This window comes from Alligator sinensis, unplaced genomic scaffold (genome assembly GCF_000455745.1).
Source record: "Alligator sinensis unplaced genomic scaffold, ASM45574v1 scaffold144_4, whole genome shotgun sequence".
Lineage (NCBI taxonomy): Eukaryota > Metazoa > Chordata > Crocodylia > Alligatoridae > Alligator > Alligator sinensis.
This window is the reverse complement of record NW_005842190.1, coordinates 325,274-349,251: the sequence shown is the minus strand read 5'-3', so window position 1 is coordinate 349,251 and position 23,978 is coordinate 325,274. Positions and strand designations below refer to the sequence as shown.

General features: G+C 38.4%; 1 protein-coding gene across 1 annotated transcript in view; it reads right to left on the bottom strand.

The window, feature by feature from the left end:
- The window catches only part of TMEM131 (transmembrane protein 131), a 138,644-nt gene that overhangs the window by 31,635 nt on the left and 83,031 nt on the right, over positions 1–23,978 (bottom strand). Inside the window, 18 exon segments of the mRNA XM_025207248.1 lie at positions 403–512; positions 628–766; positions 3,689–3,806; positions 3,899–3,974; positions 4,118–4,270; positions 4,846–4,932; positions 5,561–5,665; positions 6,651–6,785; positions 6,879–6,989; positions 7,366–7,536; positions 7,639–7,792; positions 8,685–8,793; positions 11,174–11,282; positions 18,277–18,338; positions 19,513–19,569; positions 19,665–19,815; positions 21,983–22,063; positions 23,257–23,379. Coding sequence (XP_025063033.1) covers positions 403–512; positions 628–766; positions 3,689–3,806; positions 3,899–3,974; positions 4,118–4,270; positions 4,846–4,932; positions 5,561–5,665; positions 6,651–6,785; positions 6,879–6,989; positions 7,366–7,536; positions 7,639–7,792; positions 8,685–8,793; positions 11,174–11,282; positions 18,277–18,338; positions 19,513–19,569; positions 19,665–19,815; positions 21,983–22,063; positions 23,257–23,379 — 2,051 coding nt within the window.

The following is a 23,978-nucleotide window of genomic DNA, read 5'->3' as shown; positions in this document are numbered from 1 at the left end:
TTCCTGCATTTGTGGAGAAGTTTGGGCCAAAGGAACCCTGAAGTCTCTTCCAATCACATACTTCCATGGCTTTCAACACAAAGCAAGAGCACAGAATTATTAAGATTTTGATGGAGAAGGTGCATGTAGTGTAGCCACTCATTTCCCTTGGACTCCTCCTTCAGCCTCCTTGCTAAGGAGAAAATGTAAAAATCAGATTACCTAACCAGATTTGCCTAAATTTATGGTTCTAATTAAACATACACTAAAATCTCTTCGGTCTATTAATCCAGAGTCTATTCCCAGTATACTAAAGCTCTAAACTCTACTATACAAAAATCTTGTTAAATACTGTATCAATTTTTTCATGAACTGCATTTTGTCATCAAGTGGATGTCTTTAAAGTTATCAAACAACACTTACCGCTCTAGTAGCTTGTCTACAAAGGCTGAGGGATTAGAATACAAAGCTAAAGGAAGGAACTGAACATAGACGGGAACATCTGCTGGATTTTCAAGAAGAATTTCTTCCTCCTAATTAAAAAAAAGAATTTAGTAAAAGTTAGTATTCCTATTTGTTATATATGTAGCAAAGCAGTTCCAAAAAAAGCTAGTCACTACTTGCGATACTGTAAACAAAAGGACTTACTGATGAGCTGTTGGTATTGGTAAGTGGAAAATTTAAATAGCGTGGCGAACTGAGTATGGAAGGCCAGGATAACTCTGCTGTAATTTTCAATCCGACATCCTTCTGGAGATCCGTGTCTACTTCAAACATAGCACTCAGTCTAGATAAAGAGTTATAAAATCCACCATATAAGAATGAAACATCAACAGCTTGGCAATGAAAGCAGCAGTTTAAGCTTACAGACATTCTGCAAAATGTATGGTTTTGGAATATAACACACTCCATTATATTTTATTTTTATTTATGTAAAACATTTGAGCTCTCCCTGTACTTATTGTTATTTTAGATCCACCACATTTTTGTACTGCCACACCCACAGCAAATATTCTGTGCTTCCTGTTTCTTTTCCTGTCTTCTCCAGTTACCCGAATGTTCTTTTGTTAAGAAAGTGTTTTCTGGTTGTAGAACCTAGACTGAGGCCCTGACTACAGTGATACGAAGAGTGACTAATGGTAAACAATTTCTGTTGAGCCATTTTCCAATGCTGATGGTTCAACAAACATGAATGAGAGCAAACTATAGTAAGGAAACTTGCTTCTAAAACCATTAACTATTTTAAACATTGCCTCAGTATGATTTAGCTCCATCTATATCAGCAACACAAATTGTGTTAAGGCCTTGAGCATTATAAAATAGAGCAAAACAAAAAGGTACTGTTTACCACCATTTTATCACATATCTTGCAACATTAGGTGTTTTTCTAAAAGCAGTAGTTCCTGGAGTCTACATTTTCCACATAACCCTTATGTTAAAAGAAAACTTTTTAGGTCTTAGGGTAGCAGAGAAATGCTTGGCTCCAAGTGAACCATAAAGGATTAGAAGTCAGAAAGTAAAAATGAATGACTCAAAATTGTAAGTAATAAATGAATTTAATGTACCATTGGCTTTCCAAGGGCTGGGTCATGATTTTGCAATACTTACAGACGGCAACCCTGAGGATAAATTTTCAGTCTCTGATCCACTTGCAATCTGGCTCCCGTTCAAGACAGGGGAGTAGTCAATTACTCTAACTGAGATAAGATGCCGAATCTGTCCATACCTCCCACTACGGGCCTAGTCTATATGACAAAGCTCATCAGCAAGGCTCTAGCTCTGGCTAAATGCTGAGTGTGTTTACACTCAAGGCCCTGCTGTGGTGGCAGAACCCTCTGCTCTGCCAGCAGTTACCCCAGCTCTGACAACCAATGCGAGGTTTCTGCTGTTGTCTGGAAGCTGCCTTAAGGCACAAGCAGACACTCCTGAACTTTCAGTCTCATGCCACGGTCCATTTTGGAATGGATGCCTTCCCAAAGTGAGCTTCATAGCACCAGCTTCTGTAGTGGAGTCACATAACACCATCAGAAACACATGGGTGTGCACATGTCCTGCTGCTTGATGGGGGCTACTGCTAGAGCAGTTTGCCACTTCCCACAACTTTTAGGGGTGATGTTGCAATGCTCCTTTGTCTGGAGATGCTACTCAGAGCATACCCACACTCTTCAGTACTTTTTCACTGCTGGAAGGAGCAGAGCACAAACTCATGGAAGAACTGGAACCAAAGTATAAGTACACTGAATTGGTCAGGACAGGGCAGAGAACCTTAGGGAACGTCTACATGGCACAGACTTACTGGCAGGATGCTGCTCTTCGTACTGCCCGGCTGTGTTCCTGGCCATGTGCATGCTGTGTCTGCATGCATGCATGAGGCATTTATCGGTGCCCATCTGATATGAACCAATATACTGGTGCACTTCTACTCAGTACTGGAGTCAGGTTTGTGCTGTATTTAAACTTGCCATACTCTGTCTCGTCTTACTGCTGCTCTACATGATTAGTTTGTTTTACTTAAACTTTCTAAATTTGATATATTCACTATATCATTTCATGACTACATTACATTTCCTGTATCTCTCTCACTCTGTCCTAAGTGTTACATCATTTGCTCTCAACTGCATGCATGGGTAATGGAGAATTCTGACAGTGTCTTATTTCCCTTCTTTTGACAAGTACTATTGCTTTCTGCAAGGGAAACTGTCATACTGTTGGTATACTTCTACTAAAATACTGTTTTCTTTAACTTATGCAGAGTTTTTGTTCTACGAAGTCCAAAGCAGTAATAAAATGAAAGTTAAAGTGAATCTTATCACAAAAAGCAGGCTCTCAGCAGCACTTTATGAATGACTAAGATCTATAACATCACTCACCACTGAAACTGTAGCCAGTTCCTACATGAAATACGGCATATTTTAATAGTATTTAGGAGCACTACACAACAGTTTGACATCCTTACCAATGAATCAGAAATAGTATCTTTCATATAACATCTTTCAAAGAGTAGTATCCCAGAATGCTCTAGACAGTGCTACAGGATTATATTTCAGCAGTGAATGAACTGGCACTCTCAAGGGCTGTGGTGATGGGTGACCTTAAAATTTAAATGTAGGATACAGAAACCATTCTATATAAACAGTATCATATACTTTAGAATTCCAGTGCAGGACAAATTTTCTTTTAGATCATGGACATATGAACAAGGTACTTGGGGGAGGCGAAAGGGGGTAAGCAGGGCTTTGCCATACATCAGCTGCTCACCCAGAGCTTTTCATGGGCTTGCTCATCCCGTAGTAAATGAAAACATACCCATTTTAACCTTAAAGGCCACTTTCCATTCACACAGCTAAACTGATGGGGCTTTGCCTATGTTTTACCAGAGGATGCAAGTGAGCACATGGGTAGTTACAGTACAGCAGCTAACATGCAATCAAGGCCTAACCTCCTTTGCTTTGTAGTAACCTGGGCACACGCCAGTGTCTTCAGGTACCTTATCAACAAAAGGTGGCCATTTGCCATATTAAACAAGCCCAAGAATGCACCTGAGAGAAGTGTTAGTTTTTTCTTTTTCAACTGATTTTGTGCACAGACTTAGCCACACTTCCGTGCCCTTCTCATCAAATACATTGCAAAAGACTGATATTATGCAGAGGCAAGACAAAAAGAATCATATAATGCAGCGGCCTTAGAAACTGAGTAAAAATACACCCACCTGTGACCCAGGTTCTCTGTTATTTCTGTCCAACCTCTGAATAAATTTTCATGCAAATCCCAGTCTGTATCCCATGCATCTTCTTGCATTGTTAAGCTGTGCTGAACTTTAGGTTCAGCTAAAACACAAAGATTGAGCTTTTTAGTATAAAATTATCAATGTTGAGGAAAATAATTTTAGTTCTCAATTAGAAAGATGACAGTCACTTACATTTAGATAAAAAAGGCAATCCAACATAACAGTGCTCCCCGCAGTGTAAAGCTGGATCAAAATAAATATTTGCTATCTGCAAAAGGTATAAGAACAATTAATATAATCAAGAATATGCAAAGTAAGCCTGATGATTAAAAAAAATCCTGATAAATAAAAAAATAATCAGTATGCTCTGTTTAAACAAAAATTGTGGCAGTAAAAAGAAGTAACAGAAACCTTTGATTTTTTTCCTGGCTCTAAATCTTCTTTATTGCTCCTTAATCTCTTATAATAAAATCGCACATCTTCTGTTAGGGAGCGTATATGTTGTATTTTCACTTTCTGAGAGAAGGAACTCATAATATTTAAACTCTGATGAACTACTTTTCCCTAGAGGAAAGGAAAGAGAAAAATAATACTGTATGCATTCCCCTCACCTAGCATGTCCTAGGCATAAGGCCAGACCATCAACCTACACAGGCTGGCAAGGATCAGAGAAGACTTGGTAATTTAAACAGAAATTTTAATTCAATTATCTAAGCAAGAAACATCCTAAGCATTTTGAGGCAGGCTCGGAGTTTTCTTTTTTCCCCTCCCACCTCCTCCCAAACATAGCCAGCTTCTCTCCCAAAATAATCAAACCACTATGCCACTACCTGCCCTATGGCTTTATGAAAAATTGGAAAGAACATTTCTGAGACGCATCTGAAATCTGACTTATTTTACATTAGAAATGCCTGGAGATGAAGAAAACCTGCTGCTTGTTTGGGATTGGGGGGCAAGGGAAGAATCTCAGACAGTTGGTTTCTGGGGATGTGAGAACTGCTAATTAAGAAATACTTAGGAATAATTACAACCTCCAGGACAGCAATACCTAGTCATATAGCAATATATAGGGGAAGTTGATACTGAGGAAAAAAGCTAAGAAAATTTTTCAAGAAAATACTGTAAACAAATGATCTTACTGGGAAGGATGGAGGAAGGATAATTTGTTTAGGGGAGCAAGTCAATGACCCCACAGCAATTACAGCCTTCACTGGAATTGTTAAAATCTGGAAGAAAAAGGAAGATAAAGCTTAGCACGGGTATAGTTATTTTCAAATGAACTTTCATCTTTACCTTCCTGCTTGCTTTTAATTTTTCCAAGCAAAAGTTAAAAAATGAATTGCAAAGTTCAATTATTCATGTTGTTTCAATGCAGCCCCCCCAGCCCCAATGTTTGCAAGCAGTCCCCCAGCCCTGCCTGCCACCTCTTCCCCATGCTCCAAGACTCTCTGCTTGCCAGTCTTTTTTTTGTTTGTTTGTTTTTGCAGCAAGCCTACCAAAAATTGTGGAGCCTGCCTGAATTCAGTTTCCATGAAAATCACACAATCACAAATTTGGTAGGTCCCTACCAATGGCATCGTTTTAAGATTGTACTTGATTACTGATGCTGCTTCAAACATAAATTGCAACAATTTATTTAAGCCTAGTTTTTCAAAGTTGCTTTTATTTTAACTTACAATATAGCACAAAGTACCACTCTACACTAAGATAAAAATACCTTGTATAAAACAGTCTAGATAACAGCTTTTTCCATAAACCTACTTCATTCATTTCACCTGTTTCACTTCTTAAAACAAATAATTGATCCACGGTAACACCATTCAATGACATCATTTAAGTATGCAAAACATTTACCTCATAATCTGTTGTGATTTGTACAGCTCCATCATGAATTCCTTCAAGCTCCTTCGCTATTAATTTTACTCTAAACACAGCATAATAACCAGATGTTAATATTACCTGAAAGTGATAAATATAGACAGACATTATTTATGGTGTATGCCACATTTTTCTATCATGTTTAAACTGAAATGTTGATTTAATTCAATGTTATACTGAAATTTTGAAGTGGCACACCTAACCCCCCCCATCAGATGATACCAATGAAGAATGTTTATATTGTATATGTTGATTGCAATTTTTTGTTACCTTAATTAATAACATATCATAAACTTCCCTAATCCACAAACTGTCTTAAATTTGTCTGCAAACTGACTGGAACAAACACAGGGCTACATAAATAACTATTTCTAAAAATTCCCACTAATTGTCCTAAATGGAGCGCAACTTCCTAATGCAAATATGTTCTCACAGTCTTTACTTAAATGAAACTCCTTTCTGTAACACAATTATCGTGAAAGAAGGAAAAATGAGTTATTTGAGAATGTAAGAACCATAGCTTGGGACTTGTGGCTACCCAAGATTAGCGTTTTAGTGATATTAGGACTTCATAGAAGTAACACAAGAAATAATGTTATAATAAGCTGCCCATAAAAATACAACATAAAACATGAAAATAATTCTTGCCATCAACTCTGCCTTGAGCCCATGTGTTGCCAAACCTAACTACTACTCTCTCAAGAAAAGCCTGGTAAGTAAAACTTGCTGCAATTTACTTGAATCGCTGTAACTTCCCTGAAAAGCTGATTAATGGCCAAGTCACAAAATTCATTCTGCTCTAGGACATGAGCATGACAACCCCCCGCTCCCATTCTGTAAAGATTCAGGCAGGAAGCGTGTATGCTAGAGGCCTTAGGTTTCTGAAAATTCTATCTTTGAAGTTTAGGCTACAAATACCATTCACAAAAATATGCTCTTTTATTATCCTGCTAACCAACTGACAAAAAGTTATGGACGATCACAAAAGGCTACTTTATTTATTATTGCTTGTTAATGTGCTTGATACATGCAACTTTTAACTAAAGATTAAAGAAGGTTTACATACTGAAGATTGGTCTGATGCACTGGTGTTTTCTAATTTTGGAAGGCTTGCAATTATTGTGGTTCTGTTTCCTTTTTCAGTGGCCAGGAGTTCTATGGTTAAACCGTCCCCTATAATATGCCAACTTTTTATAGCCAGCTTAAAAAGAGAGAAGATGACAATATCAGTAATGACACTGCTGCAGAAAGGTATTTAAAAAAAGAAAGGAATTTAAAATAAACCAGTCTTTACCTCAATCGGGTTACTGTTGATGATTGCAAATAAAATGCTAGAAGCTTCTGTGGCACTCATTATCCCAAAATCTATGAAACGCTCTTCTTGTTTTGGGGGCAGTACCAAATACTAGAAAGATTAAGAAAAAACATTAACTCCAAACTTAAATATATATCATGTCCAATTGAGAGGTCATCAGCAAATGTGTTAAAGTATAGTATTCCTCTAACAGCCCCAAAAGCTGAAATTGGATTTCCTATTCTACAAATACACTATAGAAAACTGAAAACAACTGGGAAAACAACAGCAATTAGAAAAAAAAACAAATTATTTTCTATTTTTGAAAGCTTTTGTCAGAAAATGATAGCAAAAATTCAATTCCTTTTGTTAAATCATAGTGGAATTAAAAATTGGTCCCAAGGAGAAGAATCAGGGAAATCAGATTAGTCTCAAGCATTCTGCTTGTAGCTAGAGTGGAATTTCAAGGGAAAGGTAAAATACTTACATCTAAAAAACCTGTGTATGCTCGCACAGGTAAGTGAAATTTAGAAGCGTTCGTAATAAGTAGTATATTGTTATCTATATGCATAGATGATGTGGAAGGCATAAAATAAAGTGTAAAAATATATCTGGATTCATTAGGTGGAATTAAGACTGGTTTGCTGAAGTTCTGGACCTGTATTATTGAAGAAATAAGAGCAAAGTTAAAATTTAACAAACCGCAGTGTTGTTAAAGTTATATTATTAGATAAAACCATTTCACTGGAACTGGACTTACTTTAAACATTGTTTTTGCTTCTTCTGGTAACACAACATCATGAACAAGGACTGCAAAACTGAATGTGTTTGTAAGATAGATTGGCCTTTCCACAGAATCAGAAGGATTCTCACGGATGTGAAACAATGTGGCAGCATGATCAAATCCTAAGTATCTATTAATAAACACAAACATACACACATAACATAAGACATTTTCCACAAACAATCTGCTTTTTACATAAAGTCAGGTAGTCCCATGTAGAAAGGAATGGATATCCCACTGTATTCTGATCCTTTATTATAGCAATCACACACCTTGAATATTCAGTAATCAAAATGAGATAACATATTCAATGCATCACATCAAACTACTTTAAAAAGAGTGCAAAGATATTTTGCAAAATCCCTGTAATATTAACCAAAATGAAAGGACTTTAGCTACAAATAAAAGTTCTAATATGTGACATTTTGATTGTTCTTGTTTATTACTGAACTCCAAGAAAAAAATGCTTGTTTGCTATGGGGAAAGGCTACCAATTTTAATGGTGACAGGTCAATACTTCAGGTGAACTATTAGCAGAAAGTGAACTTGTATATTAATTGCTGAGTAACAACTAATGATAGAAATAGTTCTGATACCTTTTACAAAATTCTGCTTAAAATTTGGTAAAGTCCAAAGTTTTAAAAATGTACATTTTCTCTTCCCTTGCTTTAGGTTACAGCAGCAGGACAACTCAAATGATACAGTAGTGAATAGTCATATGTTTTGGAACAGGAGATGTAAGTGATACAAGTTAGCATTCTGAAAATATGACACTGACAAATGACTCAAAGGGCCGTTCTCAGTCTTAATCTTGAAACTAAGCTTGTGTATTACTGAATATGACTTGCATATCTTCTCTCTCAAGAAATAAAAATGAGGAGCAGCAGCTGTGCTCTTGGAAGAACTCCAGGGTTAGAACACACAAGCAGTAACCTTACATCACAAAAAATATAAACAGGAGAGAAAGACCCAGTTGATCCTCCATGTTTAATTTTTAATCCCCACACATTTGATGTACTTACCCATCTAAAACTTCTGCTTGATATGGAATTTCAAGTTTTGAATAAGTCTTCTCTTTTGCTTTAACAGTTATTTTCCCAGAACACTGCAATGCTCTTTTTGCTTTTGATGCTGTACACGTAAAATATAGAGATATTACAGAACTTCCTTTACATGGAAGAGTATAACAGCTTTTTATTCATGCTTAGGATTTCACTATTAAGCAGATACTCATTAATGCTCATAAAAGTTACTTGCTAAACCAACAATAGGACCATTTTTGTCATCTCACTACTTCTACACAGCAAGATCACATTTTTTTCCTCTGCATACCTCATTAGATGGGTAATCACCAAGAACATGCCAGGACATGTTATTGAAAAGGCATGTGATTCTCCATCTTAAACATTCCTGATTTTAATTATCCTTTTACCTACTACTACTGAAGATGATACTTTCTAGGGAGATATTTACTATTGTCAGTAGATTGCAAATGGTGCAGGTGGAGAAATTAAGGTGCCTTTTTTTAGGCAAACTGAATCCATAAAGGGTATCTGCCAGGGTGATTCCCCCCCAATGTTCAATCCAGGCCTGCAGATTTAAGTAGACAGTGGCAGGATGGTGCAACATCTTTTAGTCCCAATCTGAGCCCTGCTGAAGTAGACAAGAAACAAGCCAGCAGATTAGATTGGTAGGTAAAGAAAGGTTCGTGAAAAAGCAGAAGCTACTAGGAGTTAAGGTTCTTACAGGGAAGAGACAAAACTGTCTTGCCAAAGACAGTTACAGGGGCTCCTGGATGTAGAATAAGCATTCAGGCAATCCGGAACATATAATAATTTCTTATTTCACTCTTCTGGAAAAGTTTTAATATAGTCTCTTAAAAGTTGCAATTCAACTGAGAAGCCTAACTTTAACTTGATTCACTCAAATGAAAGATGTGTGAACAGGAAGTCTCAATTATGAGCCATTACTGTATGAGAAAGACTACACTGTGTAGTATTTTAACTAAAATAATTTTTAAAAGGTGAAATACATTCTGACAAACATAAAACTGGTATACTTTTTTAAATCTGTTATGTAGGGCAATACCATCCAGGTGAGATTAGGTCAGAAAATGAAATGAACCAACACAAATCTCTCTCAAGGACTGTAAAGATATAAATGATAGCCACAATGAACAACATATATCCCCTCTCCTTTGTTGACAGAATAGTAGTGGATTTTCTGTTATTTTGCATGCCAGTCTTTTAAAAGTGAAAAATGCAGGAAAAAGCATGCTAGTATAAGAAACTGTCTTATATCCTGGGACTGCTTCAAATGGAAGTTTTCCTCTTTGATGTTAGAAAACTGATCTAAGAATGATCTGCCTACATTCCCATGTCAGTGGGCTAGAGTGTAGTTGTAGTCATGATGATCCAGAAAAAGTACTAGAGCAGTGGTGGCTAACCTGTTGCATATGTGTCACAATGGGGCATGGGAGCCTCTGTATGTAGCACTTGATAGGGGAAGAGACAAGCAGCACAGTGGCGGGTAGGGCAGGGAGCAGAAAGTAGAGCATTAGATCAGACAGAGGGCACAGGGGAGAAAGCAAAAAGCAAAGCAGCAAACTGGGTAGGGGAAAGGGACTGGAATGGTACTCGGAGACAGTGGTTGCATCTATATGAGATGCTTACTGAATGGTAGCTTGTTACTATTGCACAATAGCATCACCGGGCACTAGCTGGGCACTGGGCATTTAGTACTTGGTTATGACCAGGCAATGTCTCGTGTAGACGTGGCTAGTGTGAGGTTCATTTGTGGTACCCTTGCCAAAAAAGGTTGCCCCCCACTGTACCAGAGCAGTAGCTGTCAACCTATGGCCTGCAGGCTGGTTGTAGCCAGCAGAGCCACTGGATCTGACCTGTAAACCTGAGGGCCTTGGCAGCATTTGGCAGCGAGGAGCTTTTTGCCTATACCAGGACTACTTAGCAGGGAGGAGTGGCAACATCTGGGTCCTAGTACTAGCCCACAGCCAGAAAACATCAACCGCTGTACTAGAGGCAAGGGGTTTTGTAGTATCTTTTACTGGATCATTGCATACTCAGTGGTGTAGAGAATGTCATGATTAGGTGAAATTCAGTAAAGACAAAGAATCTATTTGTACCATTAATAATTGTTTTATCTTTAGCAGAGAACTAAAACAGTGACAATCAGAATCATCTCTGGAACTTTATATCATAGGAACTTTATTATTAATTTTTTAATATTTATACGACAGAAGGCATAAGAATTCATCCATTTCTACTACTTCTCATTAATTCAAACAATTAATTTGCAGTTTGTGACACCATGGCAAATTTCCAAAGGAAACAGTTTGTAAGGCATAAGAATCCTAAATACTTTGTGTAAGAACATGTTCCATTTTCCAAGAAAATATTTTTCTGAAGAGGCTTTTTAATTTTTTTCCCCAAAATATTTTAAGTAGCTTTTAGAAATATTTATATAGTTCTTCAAAGAAAGAAACAATACTTACCATCAAAGCTAATACTTGCAACTTTGGTATATCTACTCTCAGATGCCTTTAACGTAACTGGCTTAAAATGTACCGTTATAGCTTCATTTTGTGGTGTGGGCCTAACACTCTGCAAACAAAAATAAATGAAAATATTAAGCAGTAGTTAATTTGCTAATGATATACCATCACTTCTAATGTAGTATACGGTTTTTACATATTCTTTAAAGTGATTAGTTAAACAACAATTTTAGTTTTTTGAGGGTTATTTTTAAACATACTGACATTCCCCATAATGAAATAGCACTCACTGTAAGACCATGAGGGTTAGGAACTTTTTGAATTCCTGCAATTTATTAAAGTGATCAACATTCAGTAATGTAAGTTATATAAAAATTCTGGGTGAATTCAAATGAGCCTTTGAGCAAAAACTAAATGTGAAACTGGTATTTGGTTTATTAGAATGCATATACCAAGAGAATGAATTTTTATTTGCTTGCATTTTTATTAGCTAATACTTTACTGATTTTTATTGTTAATATTGCAGAATTGATGAAGCTACAGATATTACTGTGTAGAGAAAAAAATTCTTGCTGTACAAAATCTCTTAATTACATTTGTAGGTTTTATTTCCATCTTAAGTGATATATAGAGAATTTATACCAATTAAAACAAATAAGCAAGTAAAACAGAGACACTGAAGGAAAACAGAACATTTTCCTCACATTCCTCAAACACCTTGTTAAATGTGGATAAATGCCTTACGTCCCTCAAATAAAGCCTGAGGAAACACATTTCTTAAGATCTTCAAAAATTCACTGAATTTGGGCTTTAGCAGAAGACATGCAAAATGAATTCTAGAGCTGAAGACCTCATCACTAACATGGGGCTAACAGAGCATGCCTATTTAGACCATTAATTATTCAGTCTGGGACCACCAAAATACAACTGCTGTGTCACCATATGAGAAAGACAAGGGGCCTCAAAAATCCTAGCTATTGGCAACACACAGTCCTGCCATGGACTGCAACGTTTAGATTTTCATGCTAACATTCAAGCTTACTGCTCCAACTTCACCAGAAGGCAGTAATGTTTGCTTGCTGTTCAACCAATAAGCGAATGATTTTTTTGAAAGTAAATCTTATACTTTCTGGGGAATGTCAACAAAGAAGCCAAGTTATAGTTATGAGGAGAAAAAAAAAATGAAGGATTCCCACCCCTGCCTTACAGTTAATCTTGGGATTCATACAGCCAGACATATCCTGGCCTGGATGCTCAATCTAAATGAAGACATAACAATCTATCAGCTTTCATAGAAACTAGAGGTGCACCGATATATTGGTTGCCTATGAGAGCGGTGCTGATAAAAGGGAAAATGACATTACTGGTTATCGGCATTTTTTTTGGCCATTGTAGCTTATAACATTTACTGATAACTATGCCTTCTGGCTGGGGCTCTCGACACCTGGGTTCCCTCTCCCCCACAGGGCCAGGGCCCTCGGATGCCTGGGCTCCCCTGAGAAATGGCGGGTTTCCCCTTGCAGGCGGGCACAGCATTCTAGCCTGCAAGGGGTCCTGTTTGAGGCTGCTAAGAGTGAAATGCATGGGATGCTGCATGTATGTGCATGGCTGCATACATGCACATGGCCAGGACTACAGCTGGGCAGCATGGAGAGCAACTCCCTTCAGGTAAATCTATGGAGGTGAAGGGGTATGGGGGTGCAGATTGAGGCCGCCATGGCGAAGGAGGGAGTGGGGCAGGAGCTGGGGGTGCTGCCCAGCCAGGGCAGTGCATGGGACACAGGACCAGGGCAGGGAGCAGGGCGGAGCCACGGGAGGCTTGTCTAGGGGGTGTGGGAAGGGCTGCTGCACGCACCGCCGAGATTTGTGCGCAGGGAAGATGCAGGCTGCTGGCTGTGGGCTTTGGGCTCTCCGCTCTGCTGCCTTTCCCTTGAGAGCCCCGTGCTGGCTGCACTCTCCCTGTCTGCCCAGCAGCAGTGGGAGCAGTGAGTTGTGCCCCCCGACCCCTGCCAGGAGGACAGAGGGTACATAGGGTGCAGGGCTCCTGGGACAAAGGCAGCAGAGTGGAGAGCCATGAGATCTCAGTGGGCAGCCCGAATCCACCCTCGCCCCGCTCAGCTCTACTCCACTTAAAAGTGTCCTTGCACTTAAAAATGGTGGCAGTGGCGCTTGAACTAAAGTTAATTCGATGAGCTGTAGTTCAAGCATCCCACTGCCATTTTAAAGTGCCAGGATGCTGATACATGTGGTGCAGGAGGCTGTTAGTGTGCGCCAAAACAAAGGTTTATTTAACGTCAATAAATGAGTTATCGGATTGGCATCAGCTGATATGGTTGGTTAATAATTGGCTACCTGCATCGGCCAAGAAAATCTTTAGTGGGGAACCCCTAACAGGAACCAGAATTGTGACACAAAACAGCTTCCAGGATGACCACAGAATTAAATCTTTCAAATTCATTTTTTTTAACTTTACTTTCCCTCAGTTACATTGTTTTACACACTACATCCACTTACAAGTATACACAAAAGGACACCTATAAATTAAAGAAGTTATTTTTATACAGCTTGGAAAGCAGAACGGTATTTCTATTTTGAAGCACTTAGCAAGTAGTGATATTCTACTCTCAGCCCCATGATGGAGTCTGCTTCAATATGTTGCTTTGTCCTACTCAATTAAACAATACAAGTTCCAAGTATTTTTGAACAAAAAGCAGAATGTTTATACTAAGATAATTTTAGTTCTGCTCTGAGAACAGAATTTTGGTCCTAGCAATTAAATGGATTTAAGAAAGAGATTTCCTGTGTTACAGAGCTGTTAAGTGCTGCTTCTAGAACATGAAAAAGCAGACAAAATAAATAACCAATGAACTAAGTTTACAGGGCTTTAAACATAACAGTAGAACCACCAAAAGTTGTTAATGTTCATCCAGCCAAAAAGTAAATATGATTCTCTCTAACGAAGGAAAACACTGCAAACAAATGAGAGAGCTTTCGAATTTTAAAACTGTTCAAATAAAGATGAAGTGATTCATAATCTTATTTAGCTTATTATAGACCTCTATTACCAAGTAACGTGTTAGATCAGCAATATTATATTCCTCCTTTAGTAAGTACTTAATAACTTTGGCAACAATACTTTTAGCTATCTCTTGTGCATGGATGACCTGCAGATATTTAATCCCACTGGTACCCAGTTTAGTTAGATGCATGCTAAATATAGTCTTGGCCTTTTATCATGACATTAAGATGAAATTTGTGACAGACTACTTCTTCATTTCTAGACTGCTTTTAAATATTACCTCTTGTGGGCCAAGAAAACCTTTTGTAAACCTTTTTAAAAGTAATCCCATGAACAGGAATCTTAGGACAGAACCTGTATCTATGCTAATCATTTTGGAATCAATTTAATTCACATTAAGAGAAATTCAATAAAATGCCAGAAGATTACACTGTCCATAAATACAACACCAACAAAGCAGCTAATTTTCATGAACAGAGCACACTTCCAAATTATATATGAGGAATAAGATACAAATCAAAATGGAATTGTGTGTGTAATTCACTGTGTGATACCTTGGAAAACATCCTACACATCATGACATTTATTCTTACAATAGTAAAAAGACATGATAAAACAAAAACAATGTAAACAGAGAGCCAAGAAAGTACTAGTTCAGGTGACAATCATCTGAAATATTTTTATTCTAATTTTTAAAATTAAAAACATAACATAAAAGATTCCATACTGCATCAAACCAATGGTCTGTCCAGCCCAGTATCCTGTCTCACACGGTGGCAGGGATGCTTACTAAATAAACTTTCCTAACCCAATAACTTTCAGTACAAAGGGACATGACACAGACAATGAAGGAAATACACCCAAGAGGTAAGCACAGGAGAGGTAAAAGTGAAAGAAAGTAACGAACATCAAGATCATATGGTCAAAACGATTATACGCGTTGTTCTTGATGTAACCCACCCCCCGTCCCCAAATATGGTGATCGGTCTGACCTTGAGTGGAGTAGCAAGACCCAGAAACCTCCAGGTTTTAGTCCTAGCAGAAGCACTGACACACTCCAGTCAAAATCTCCAGCTTTGACTACAGCCAACACCAAATGCTTCTGAGAAAGGTGAAAAATATCCCCCGACACACAGCAACAAGGAGGGGAAACAATTTCCTTCCAGCCCTATTTGGCAACCAGAAAAGCCCTATGCAAGGGAAGTACTCATCGCATAGGACGGGCATAGCTACTCCTGACCAATGCTTATCCAACCTCTTCTCAAACACTTCCAATGATGGAGATTCCACAACTTCCCTGTGCAGTCACTGCTTCACTGTTTTAACAGTCAAGACGTTTTTCCTGAGATATAATCTAAATCTACTTTGCTGAAACATAAAAGCTACTGCTTTTCATCCTTCCCTCTGCAGTAAGGGAGAACAAGTGTTCTCCCTTTAAAGCAGCCCTTTAGATGTTTGAAAACTGCTATCAAGTCCCCTCTTAACCACCTCTTCCACAAGCTCAACAACCTGAACTTCCTTGAATTAATTCCCATTTGAACCAGAGGGTTTTTGTTTGTTTGCTTGTTTTCAAAAGAAAAAGCATCACATTTTGACTTAGTGATTGAAAGCCCACATATAACTGCTGCTAGATTTTTTCAGTGGTAAATTATCTTTATAATTAAAAATACGAATTGTTTCTATTCTGAAATAATCTAGTTTCCAATTCCTGCCATTGGATCTTGCTATATTTGATTAAAAGGCCTCCATCAAATTCTGTTTCTTGTGTTAGATCATTTCTTAACATTTTCTTTAATAAGTGAAAAAGAAATGGTACAACATGTAATCTTAAAAGACTGGGGAAATATGCAGAAGAAAGACTGGCAAAAGAGTGGGAAAGAAAATAAGAAGAGAGACAGAAGCAGAAAGACAGCAGAAGTAGTGAAAAAGGAGGATGAAAACAGAGCCAACCACCAATGGAATGTTAGAAAATAGAGGAAATCCAAAAGACAAATTTCCAAACCGAATGCTTCAAGAGAGCACCATGCTGTTACTGAAGTCTTCTACAGAGGCAGCCAGGTGACCCTGGAGCTTTGTCTCTTAAAGCTATTGTTTTTCATCCTGCCCTCTGCAGCAAGGGAGAAAAGTTCTTTTCCCTTTAGAGCAGCCCTTCAGATTTTTGAAAACTGCTATCATATCCCCTCCTAATCATTTTTTCCATAAACTCAAAAAGCTGGACTACTTTGAACTGATTCCCATTTCATAGACATCAGGGCTGGAAGGGACCTCGGAAGATCATCGAGTCCAGCCCCCCGCCCAAAGGGCAGGAAGTCAGCTGAGGTCATAGGATCCCAGCAAGATAAGCATCCAGTTTCATCTTGAAGGTGTTCAATGAAGGCGCTTGAACCACCTCCGGTGGCAGGCTGTTCCAGACCTTGGGGGCTTGGACAGTAAAGAAGTTCTTCCTTATGTCCAGCCTGAAACGATCTTGAAGTAGTTTGTGACCATTCGACCTCGTCATCCCTTGGGGCGCTCTGGTGAACAAACGTTCCCCCAGATGCTGGTGGCCACCCCTGATAAACTTGTAGGTGGCCATCAGATCACCCCTGAGCCTGCGCTTTTTCAGGCTAAAGAGCCCCAGGGCTCTCAGCCTGTCATCGTAGGGTCTGCTTCCCTGACCTCTGATCATGCGCGTGGCTCTTCTCTGGACTCTCTCAAGCTTCTCCACATCCTTTTTGAATTGTGGAGCCCAAAACTGGACACAGTACTCCAGCTATGGCCTCACTAAGGCCGAGTACAGGGGGAACTAGAAGTTATTGAGTCGGGAAAGTTTCTTTAGTATGTATCCCTGCCACTGTAAGGCAGGATACTGGGCTAGACAGACCATTGGTCTGATGCAGCATGGCACTTTTTATGTTATGTTTTTAATTTTAAAAATTATAATAAAAATACTTCAGATGAGATTGTCACTTAAAACTTGCTCAGCCAACTAGAAAGTGAAGGTAAACCTGGGGGCTAGGCCCTTTCTGTAGGCTGATTTTGATAGCTACTGTTTCTGCCCATGTGGCAAGAGTGTGCAGGGAGACATACTGGATGGAGTGCACAGCATGCAGCAGCTCAGCACTGCCTTGAACTGTATAGATAAGGAGTCTGCAACCTATGGCCCATGGAGCCATGATTTTGGCTGCATTTGGCAGCTGAGGGCTTTCCCACTGCTACGCCACAATTGGGTGCCCAGGGATTCAGTGATGGGGGGAGCTCTGCCTACACTACGCCTCACTAGTCAGGCAGCCTGGGTTCTGGCAGAGAGGAACTTCCACTGCCTGGCAGCTGGGAAGTTAGGGAGAAGTGGTGGCAGTAGCTGGGTCCTAGGTGCCTGCTTACCTCCAATTTGAGCTGGGTCATTCTGCTCCTCATGCCCCTCCTCCTCCTCCCAAAACTAGAGATTGTTGCTGACCCTGATATAGACACACTATGAGAGGCAAAAACTGTATTTTGAGAGAGGACAAGAATTTCAGCAAGCTCTTCTAGTATTCCCCCTCCTTGGTCTGCCTTCTGAAGCTACTGATTGCTGGCTGTCGAGTGTAACAGCTTTAAGTGGCCAAAGCATTATAGCAGAAATCTTAAGACACACTGCTTTAGTAAGCAGCTGAATGTTCATAGAGAATGGTGGTATCAGGCTAATACATTTTAACACTTATACAGAAGAAAGCATAACAGCAAAAAGAAAAATATTTTCACCCTGAGAATGAAAATCTAATTTCGGGTCACTATAAATGGTTTCAAGGAAGGCTAAAGTCAGGCAAATTGTGTGAAATGGGAATGATAGTAAAAAGGATTAAAAAAAATATGTTACAAGGTTTAGAGTCAATGTCAAAAAGATGTCAAGCTGTTCCTTGATAATGAGCCAATATACTGTTTCAAAATTCAGGACCACTAGTTCAGGGAGAGAAACAAAGCTGGTTTCCTAGAATTCAACCTTGAACCTCACCTAGTACAGGTGTGGGCAATATGTTTATTTCAATACATGAAAGTTTAGACAGAACCTTCTTCCTCTTTCATTAAAGAAATCATAACTTGTCAAATTAAAAGGAAATAAACTTACTGTAATTGGCACATCTTTTGTTCCTGAATTTAATAAATGTAGATTTAAAATTTTTGGCAGATCTGTTAAAACAAAAAACATCAACTATTATGCTTTATTACTGTAAAACCCATTATACAAAAAGGAACCCACTCCAGTCAGATTTCAACACAATCAACTATTATTCAATAATTGAAAATACTTTATAAAAGGTCAGCCTGAAAATCAAAAGAATATTGCACTGAAAACTATATTTTCATTAATTAACTAGATTTTGTGTACTTGAACTGATCTTGGGTTCTGAGTCAATAAGAATTCAACACATTTTTAATACTACAGTGATTACACCTGTTGTATCAATATTCCCCAAATAGTGACTACGTTAACAATCCTTGCATATAAAATGAAATAACTCAGTAAAGCAGCGCCACCCACATCAAAACAAGACATACTGAACTATTTTTCGCTTTGACAATATTACAAGTTATTACAATGTCATAAAATAGACACCTGTATGTTGCTCTCTCCCAAGTATATCCTTCAAATTCTCTGCTTACATTTAATATTTACATATCTTCCTAGACAACCTTCACTGAGCACCTTTGCCGAATATTTCACTCCTAAATAGCCAATATTTCGAAGTAGAAAAATGAAATTACAAAACAAGCTCAATAAAGTATTTATTATTTGTGTACAGCAGAGGTGCTCAATCCTTTGGCTCTGCAAGCCAGATGAGTGGTGTGGAACCAATTTTTGGGCTGGATTGGGCCTGTATAGCAGGATCAGGCCATGCCTTGCTTCCACCAGCCCTGCATACGTGGATTGGGCCCTGGGGCCCTGTGCTACCCCCACAATCAGGTCCTGGGGCCCTGTACTGGCACAGTGTGCTGGGATTAAGCCCAGGGCTGCCCTGCATGTCCGATTTAGTGTGCAGAGCCATGGCCCATAGGGCTCCCAATGGACTCATGGGCAGCCCTGCAGGCCATATGACATAGCACTGGGGGCCAAAAATCCATGGTATATAGTATGTCAATGTTTGAGTCACTTAGATTTAAAATAAGCCTTAAAAAAGAAGTCCAAAATTTTATCTTTATTGGGTTGGTTGGTCTATGTTACTACTATCATCAAAACCACACAGTAACGTTCATCTTTGTTTAGAGAAGTGTGGAGGAGCCTTTCTACATGTATTCCCCACTACTCAATTATATTTTGTATTTTGGTGTAGTTTTACATTAGACTTTGAAATCTTGTACTTGCCTTGTGTTCGTAGTGTACCAAAATCTAGCATTTCTGTTGATGAATATATTCCCGGAGCTTTATAAAAAAGCAAAAGAAAACAATTAGTACTTTCTTATCTTAATACACCAATCTGAGATGTATACATTTAAACTCTTTATTCTTCTACAAACCTGTTGTGACTTCTACCTCAACAGGAAGAATGATAAATTCTGTGTTGTCCGAGGCATTTGTTTTTATTCTAATGAAGGCCGTGTGATTATCTGCTTCTCTTGAAGAAAAACTAGCTCTCATTACTCCCTTTGTTTCATATGGAGGAATTTCCTAATGAAATAATCAGAGACAGGTGAGAATGCAGTAACTACAAAAAGACTTAACAGCAAAACATTCTTTTAAGAAGAATTAGAATATTATAATATGATTACTTAGTAGGCAATGCTATAAAATAGTATAATGGGTAGATTACTAGCTTTATATTTATCCTAAAAAGAAAGGAAAGGCTAATTCAGCAACTTAGTGAAAGTATGAGACAAGAATACAGATATCTGCATCACAAATGTGTCACATACTGCTTTCTAACAGTGCCATTGGTGGATTTATAGAATCAAAGAAACAAGAACATGAAGGTTGGAAGGGACCTCAAGAGGTCATACAGGCCAAGCCCTGCTCAAAGCTCATCCCCCAACTGTATCATCCCAGCCATGGCTTTGTCTACCCTAGGTCTTAAAAACCTCCAAGGATGGAGATTCCACCACCTCTCTGGGTAACCTGTTCCACTGCTTTACTACCCTCCTAGTGAGAAAGTTTTTCCTAATATCTAACCTCAACTTTCCTTGCTGCAACTTGAGACCATATAGTAAGTGTTCTCCCTGTTATAGTAAGTGTTCTCCCTGTTCACCAGAGCTCCCCAAGGGATAATGAGGATTAATAGCCAAAAACTTCAGGAAGGCCGAATTAGAGTAGACATAAGAAAGAAGTTCTTTACAGTGCATGTGTCCTGGGTCTGGAACAAATTCCACGCAGAGGTGGTGCAAGCACCTACTCTGGACTTTTTCAATAAACAGGTGGATATATTTCTTGCTGGGGTCACTAGATCCCAGCTGACTTTTCACCTATGGTGGGGGGGCTGGACCCGATGATCTCATGAGGTCCCTTCCAGCCCCTAATGTCTATGACAGAGCTTTCCAAACTGTGTGCCGCGACACATTAGTGTGTTGGTGGCAGTGTGTAGGTGTGTCGCGCGAAATGCAGAAAATTTTGCGGAAGGGCACCGCGGAGCTCCCTTACTTGCGTCTGCTTCCCTTGGCCCCTCCCCTGGAACTGAATTACTGTGTCGCGAAATGATGCATGTCTAAAAAGTGTGTCACCAACATGAAAAGTTTGGAAAGCTCTGGTCTATGAAATCTATGAAACCATTGCCTCTTCTCCTGTCATCTGCTACCAGTGAGAACCATCTAGCTCCATCCTGTTTGGAACCTCCCTGCAGGGACTGCCCCCCGCAGTCTTCTCTTCTACAGACTAAATAAGCCCACTTGCCTCAGACTCTCTGACACAAGTCATATGCCCCAGTCCTCTAATCATTGTCACTGCCCTCCGCTGAACTCTCAATTTGTCCACAACATTTCTGTAGTAGAGGTCCTAAAACTAAGCACAGTAATCCAGATGTGACCTCTCCAGTGCCAAATAGAGGGGAATAATCACTTCTCTCAAGCTGCTGGGAATGCTTCTATCAATGCAGCCCAGAAAACTAAACTCCATCAAAAAACAAACTGAAGCATAGTTTTGTTCTTTATTAAATGCAATACATGGCTCTGGGTCCCTTCCCCAAAAACCTGAAGAAATTTATTTTTCACTCAAGACAAAGAATTGAGGGTATTTACATAGAACAACCACTGCACATTTAAAATGCTGTATCTTGCATCCTAAAGGCACAGTCAAGCTACTGAAACACATTTTTTCTTTTATCCTGAGGGATAAAAGAAAAGCACCTTGTAGGAGTTCCTCCCACAGAAGCATGTTATTCAACTCCTAACATGGGAGAAGGGAAGAATCCAGTGTACATTACACACATGGAAGAGATTTCCATAGTTAATCAACTACAGAATGGGAGTGGCGAAGGATCATCTTTTCCTCCATGGAAGCATGAACAATGCACATGTGGAAGCCCTATGAAGCAATCCTTCATTCTGTAATTTATCTGTAATTTATCCATGTACATGTTTTGACAACTAAAATATGGCTATGTTCAAATAACATCATGACCTTAGCACAAGTCACTGTATTTTCCCATTTTTCTCCATTTCAGAAAAAATGCAGCACTATGTATGCAATCACTTGTAGCTAAATAACTCATCCAATTCCCTTCAACTTCAAGTTAATAATCATTCACATTGCTTCAGATACTTATCTATTCTCTAAATATTTGCAGGCCAAAAAAAAAGGTCTATCAAATTAATAAGCACGTAGCCTGTTAGAAAACACTGCCACTCACCCATAGTTTTCTTGTACCCCCCTGCTGGCCTGTTGGAAGCTCTAGGTGGAGATCACCTCCACTTGAATACATTTCTACTACCTGGAGGGAAAAAACACACAAAAACAACCAAACAAAAAAAATCAACTGGAGTTTTCCATTAGTAATGCAAAATTTTACCTATGATGTGATAGGCTACTGGTTATATCCTGTATCTTGTGATGAAGCCAATCCAAATTTTGATAATATTAATTTTGCTACTCCATAGATCAGTATTATGCTTCAAAACATCTTTTACCACCTGTCATAATTTGGGAATCATGAAGCGTCATGTTTAGAGAAATAATTTCATGACAGTAATCAGAGGCTGATTTTGTTTTTCTGAAAGGACACAGCTTGCACTTCTAAAATGCATTATGCCTGAATGTTAGAAATGAGCAACTCTGTCCTCAAAAGATATTTGTTTAAATTAAAAAACACTATATGCAATAAGATAGTTGATGTAAATGTTTCTTAAACAAAACTTAAAAGGAGAGAATAAGAAAATTAATTTTATTTATTGCATTCAAAACAATACTGTTGGCAGTCTTCACCTACTAATTAAGGGAACTTTTTCCCTTGTTTATTTATGTTAGAATATAGATTGTATTTTTCATCCATAAATCTCAACAGTTTATGAAGGTGGGTTAAGAATGATCATCTGCCCCCCACCTTACAGATGAGAAACCAGCACAAGGAAGTAACATGCCCTGTTTCTGCTTACACAATAACTCAACTTTATACTCTGCTTAGAAAAAGATCTACTGTATTTTGCTTGCTTTAATGTTTCTTCCTTAATTACCAGTGAAAGCAACAATTAATCACATACACTCATTTCTATAGTGGCTTGTCAAACTTACTTTCCTATTTTTACACTAATTATGAGAAATGTTTTTAAAATAGCTAATTTAATTTTTTTCTACCTTTTTATTTTCAAAGCAGTTGCAGAGTAAGGGTGCAATCTTGCTAACTTCTATGTAGTTCTCTGCATACAAATAATCCCATGGATACTTGTGTGTTAAGTTATGCAAGCAATCAAATAAGAAATTAATGCTTTCATTTTTGTGCAGTTAAAAGAAAGCAAAATTAACCATGTTCAAGGCACTAAAAAGGGATTCAGAAGAGGAAAGCTGGAAGATTTTTAAGCAGTAACAAAACTCACTGTTTTTATGGCAGTTTAAAGTAGATATTAAACACAATTTCAATTATTACTCTAAAATGTAAGTGTGCATAGTAAACTGCCATTTTATGCTCACCTGTAAAGGTTCACTGTGGGGATTGTGTATATTAATTATAGGAGAAAAACTGCTATTTACAGGAACTCTTGCTCCAATAAAAGGGCGCAATCGATAGGGGTTCGGGACTCCAATGCCAAACACCTGTTTCAAAGGGGAGAAAAAATGTTAAAAAATGTCTGCAACAAGCATATGCATCTATGCAGGTTAATGTTACAGAATAGCCTAGCTAATTCTTCAAATAAAAAGCGTGGTTCCAACTGAAAATTAATTTAAGATAATAATGTTTAAATCAATGCTTTTATATTAATTTGGCTCAGCCTACATCTAAAGATGCTGCTTTTACCTGCCATTCTATTCAGTTCTGACAACTGAACACATAGTATAAAAAGTCAAAAGCCTTGTTAGACCAATGGTCTGGTTCCAACATTTGTTTCTGACGTAGTAAGTATCAAGTGTAACAACCCATAGAAATACAGCTACAGAACAGCTCATTCATAAGGGGAAGTTTTCTCTTAGCTCTATCATGTTGGTAGCTGTCTTACATCCTGAAAAATAAAGGTTTCTATTTTTCTACCCCATTTGTTTTACCTACAGATGTGCTTATCAATATGACTTATCCTTTTCAGAATCCTGAAACTACCTTTGTTTCCATGATACTTCCTGACAATGAATTCCACAAGGTAATTGTGTGTCAAATAAAAATGTTTTGTTATCATTTAAGCTTTTTTTTTTTTTTTTTT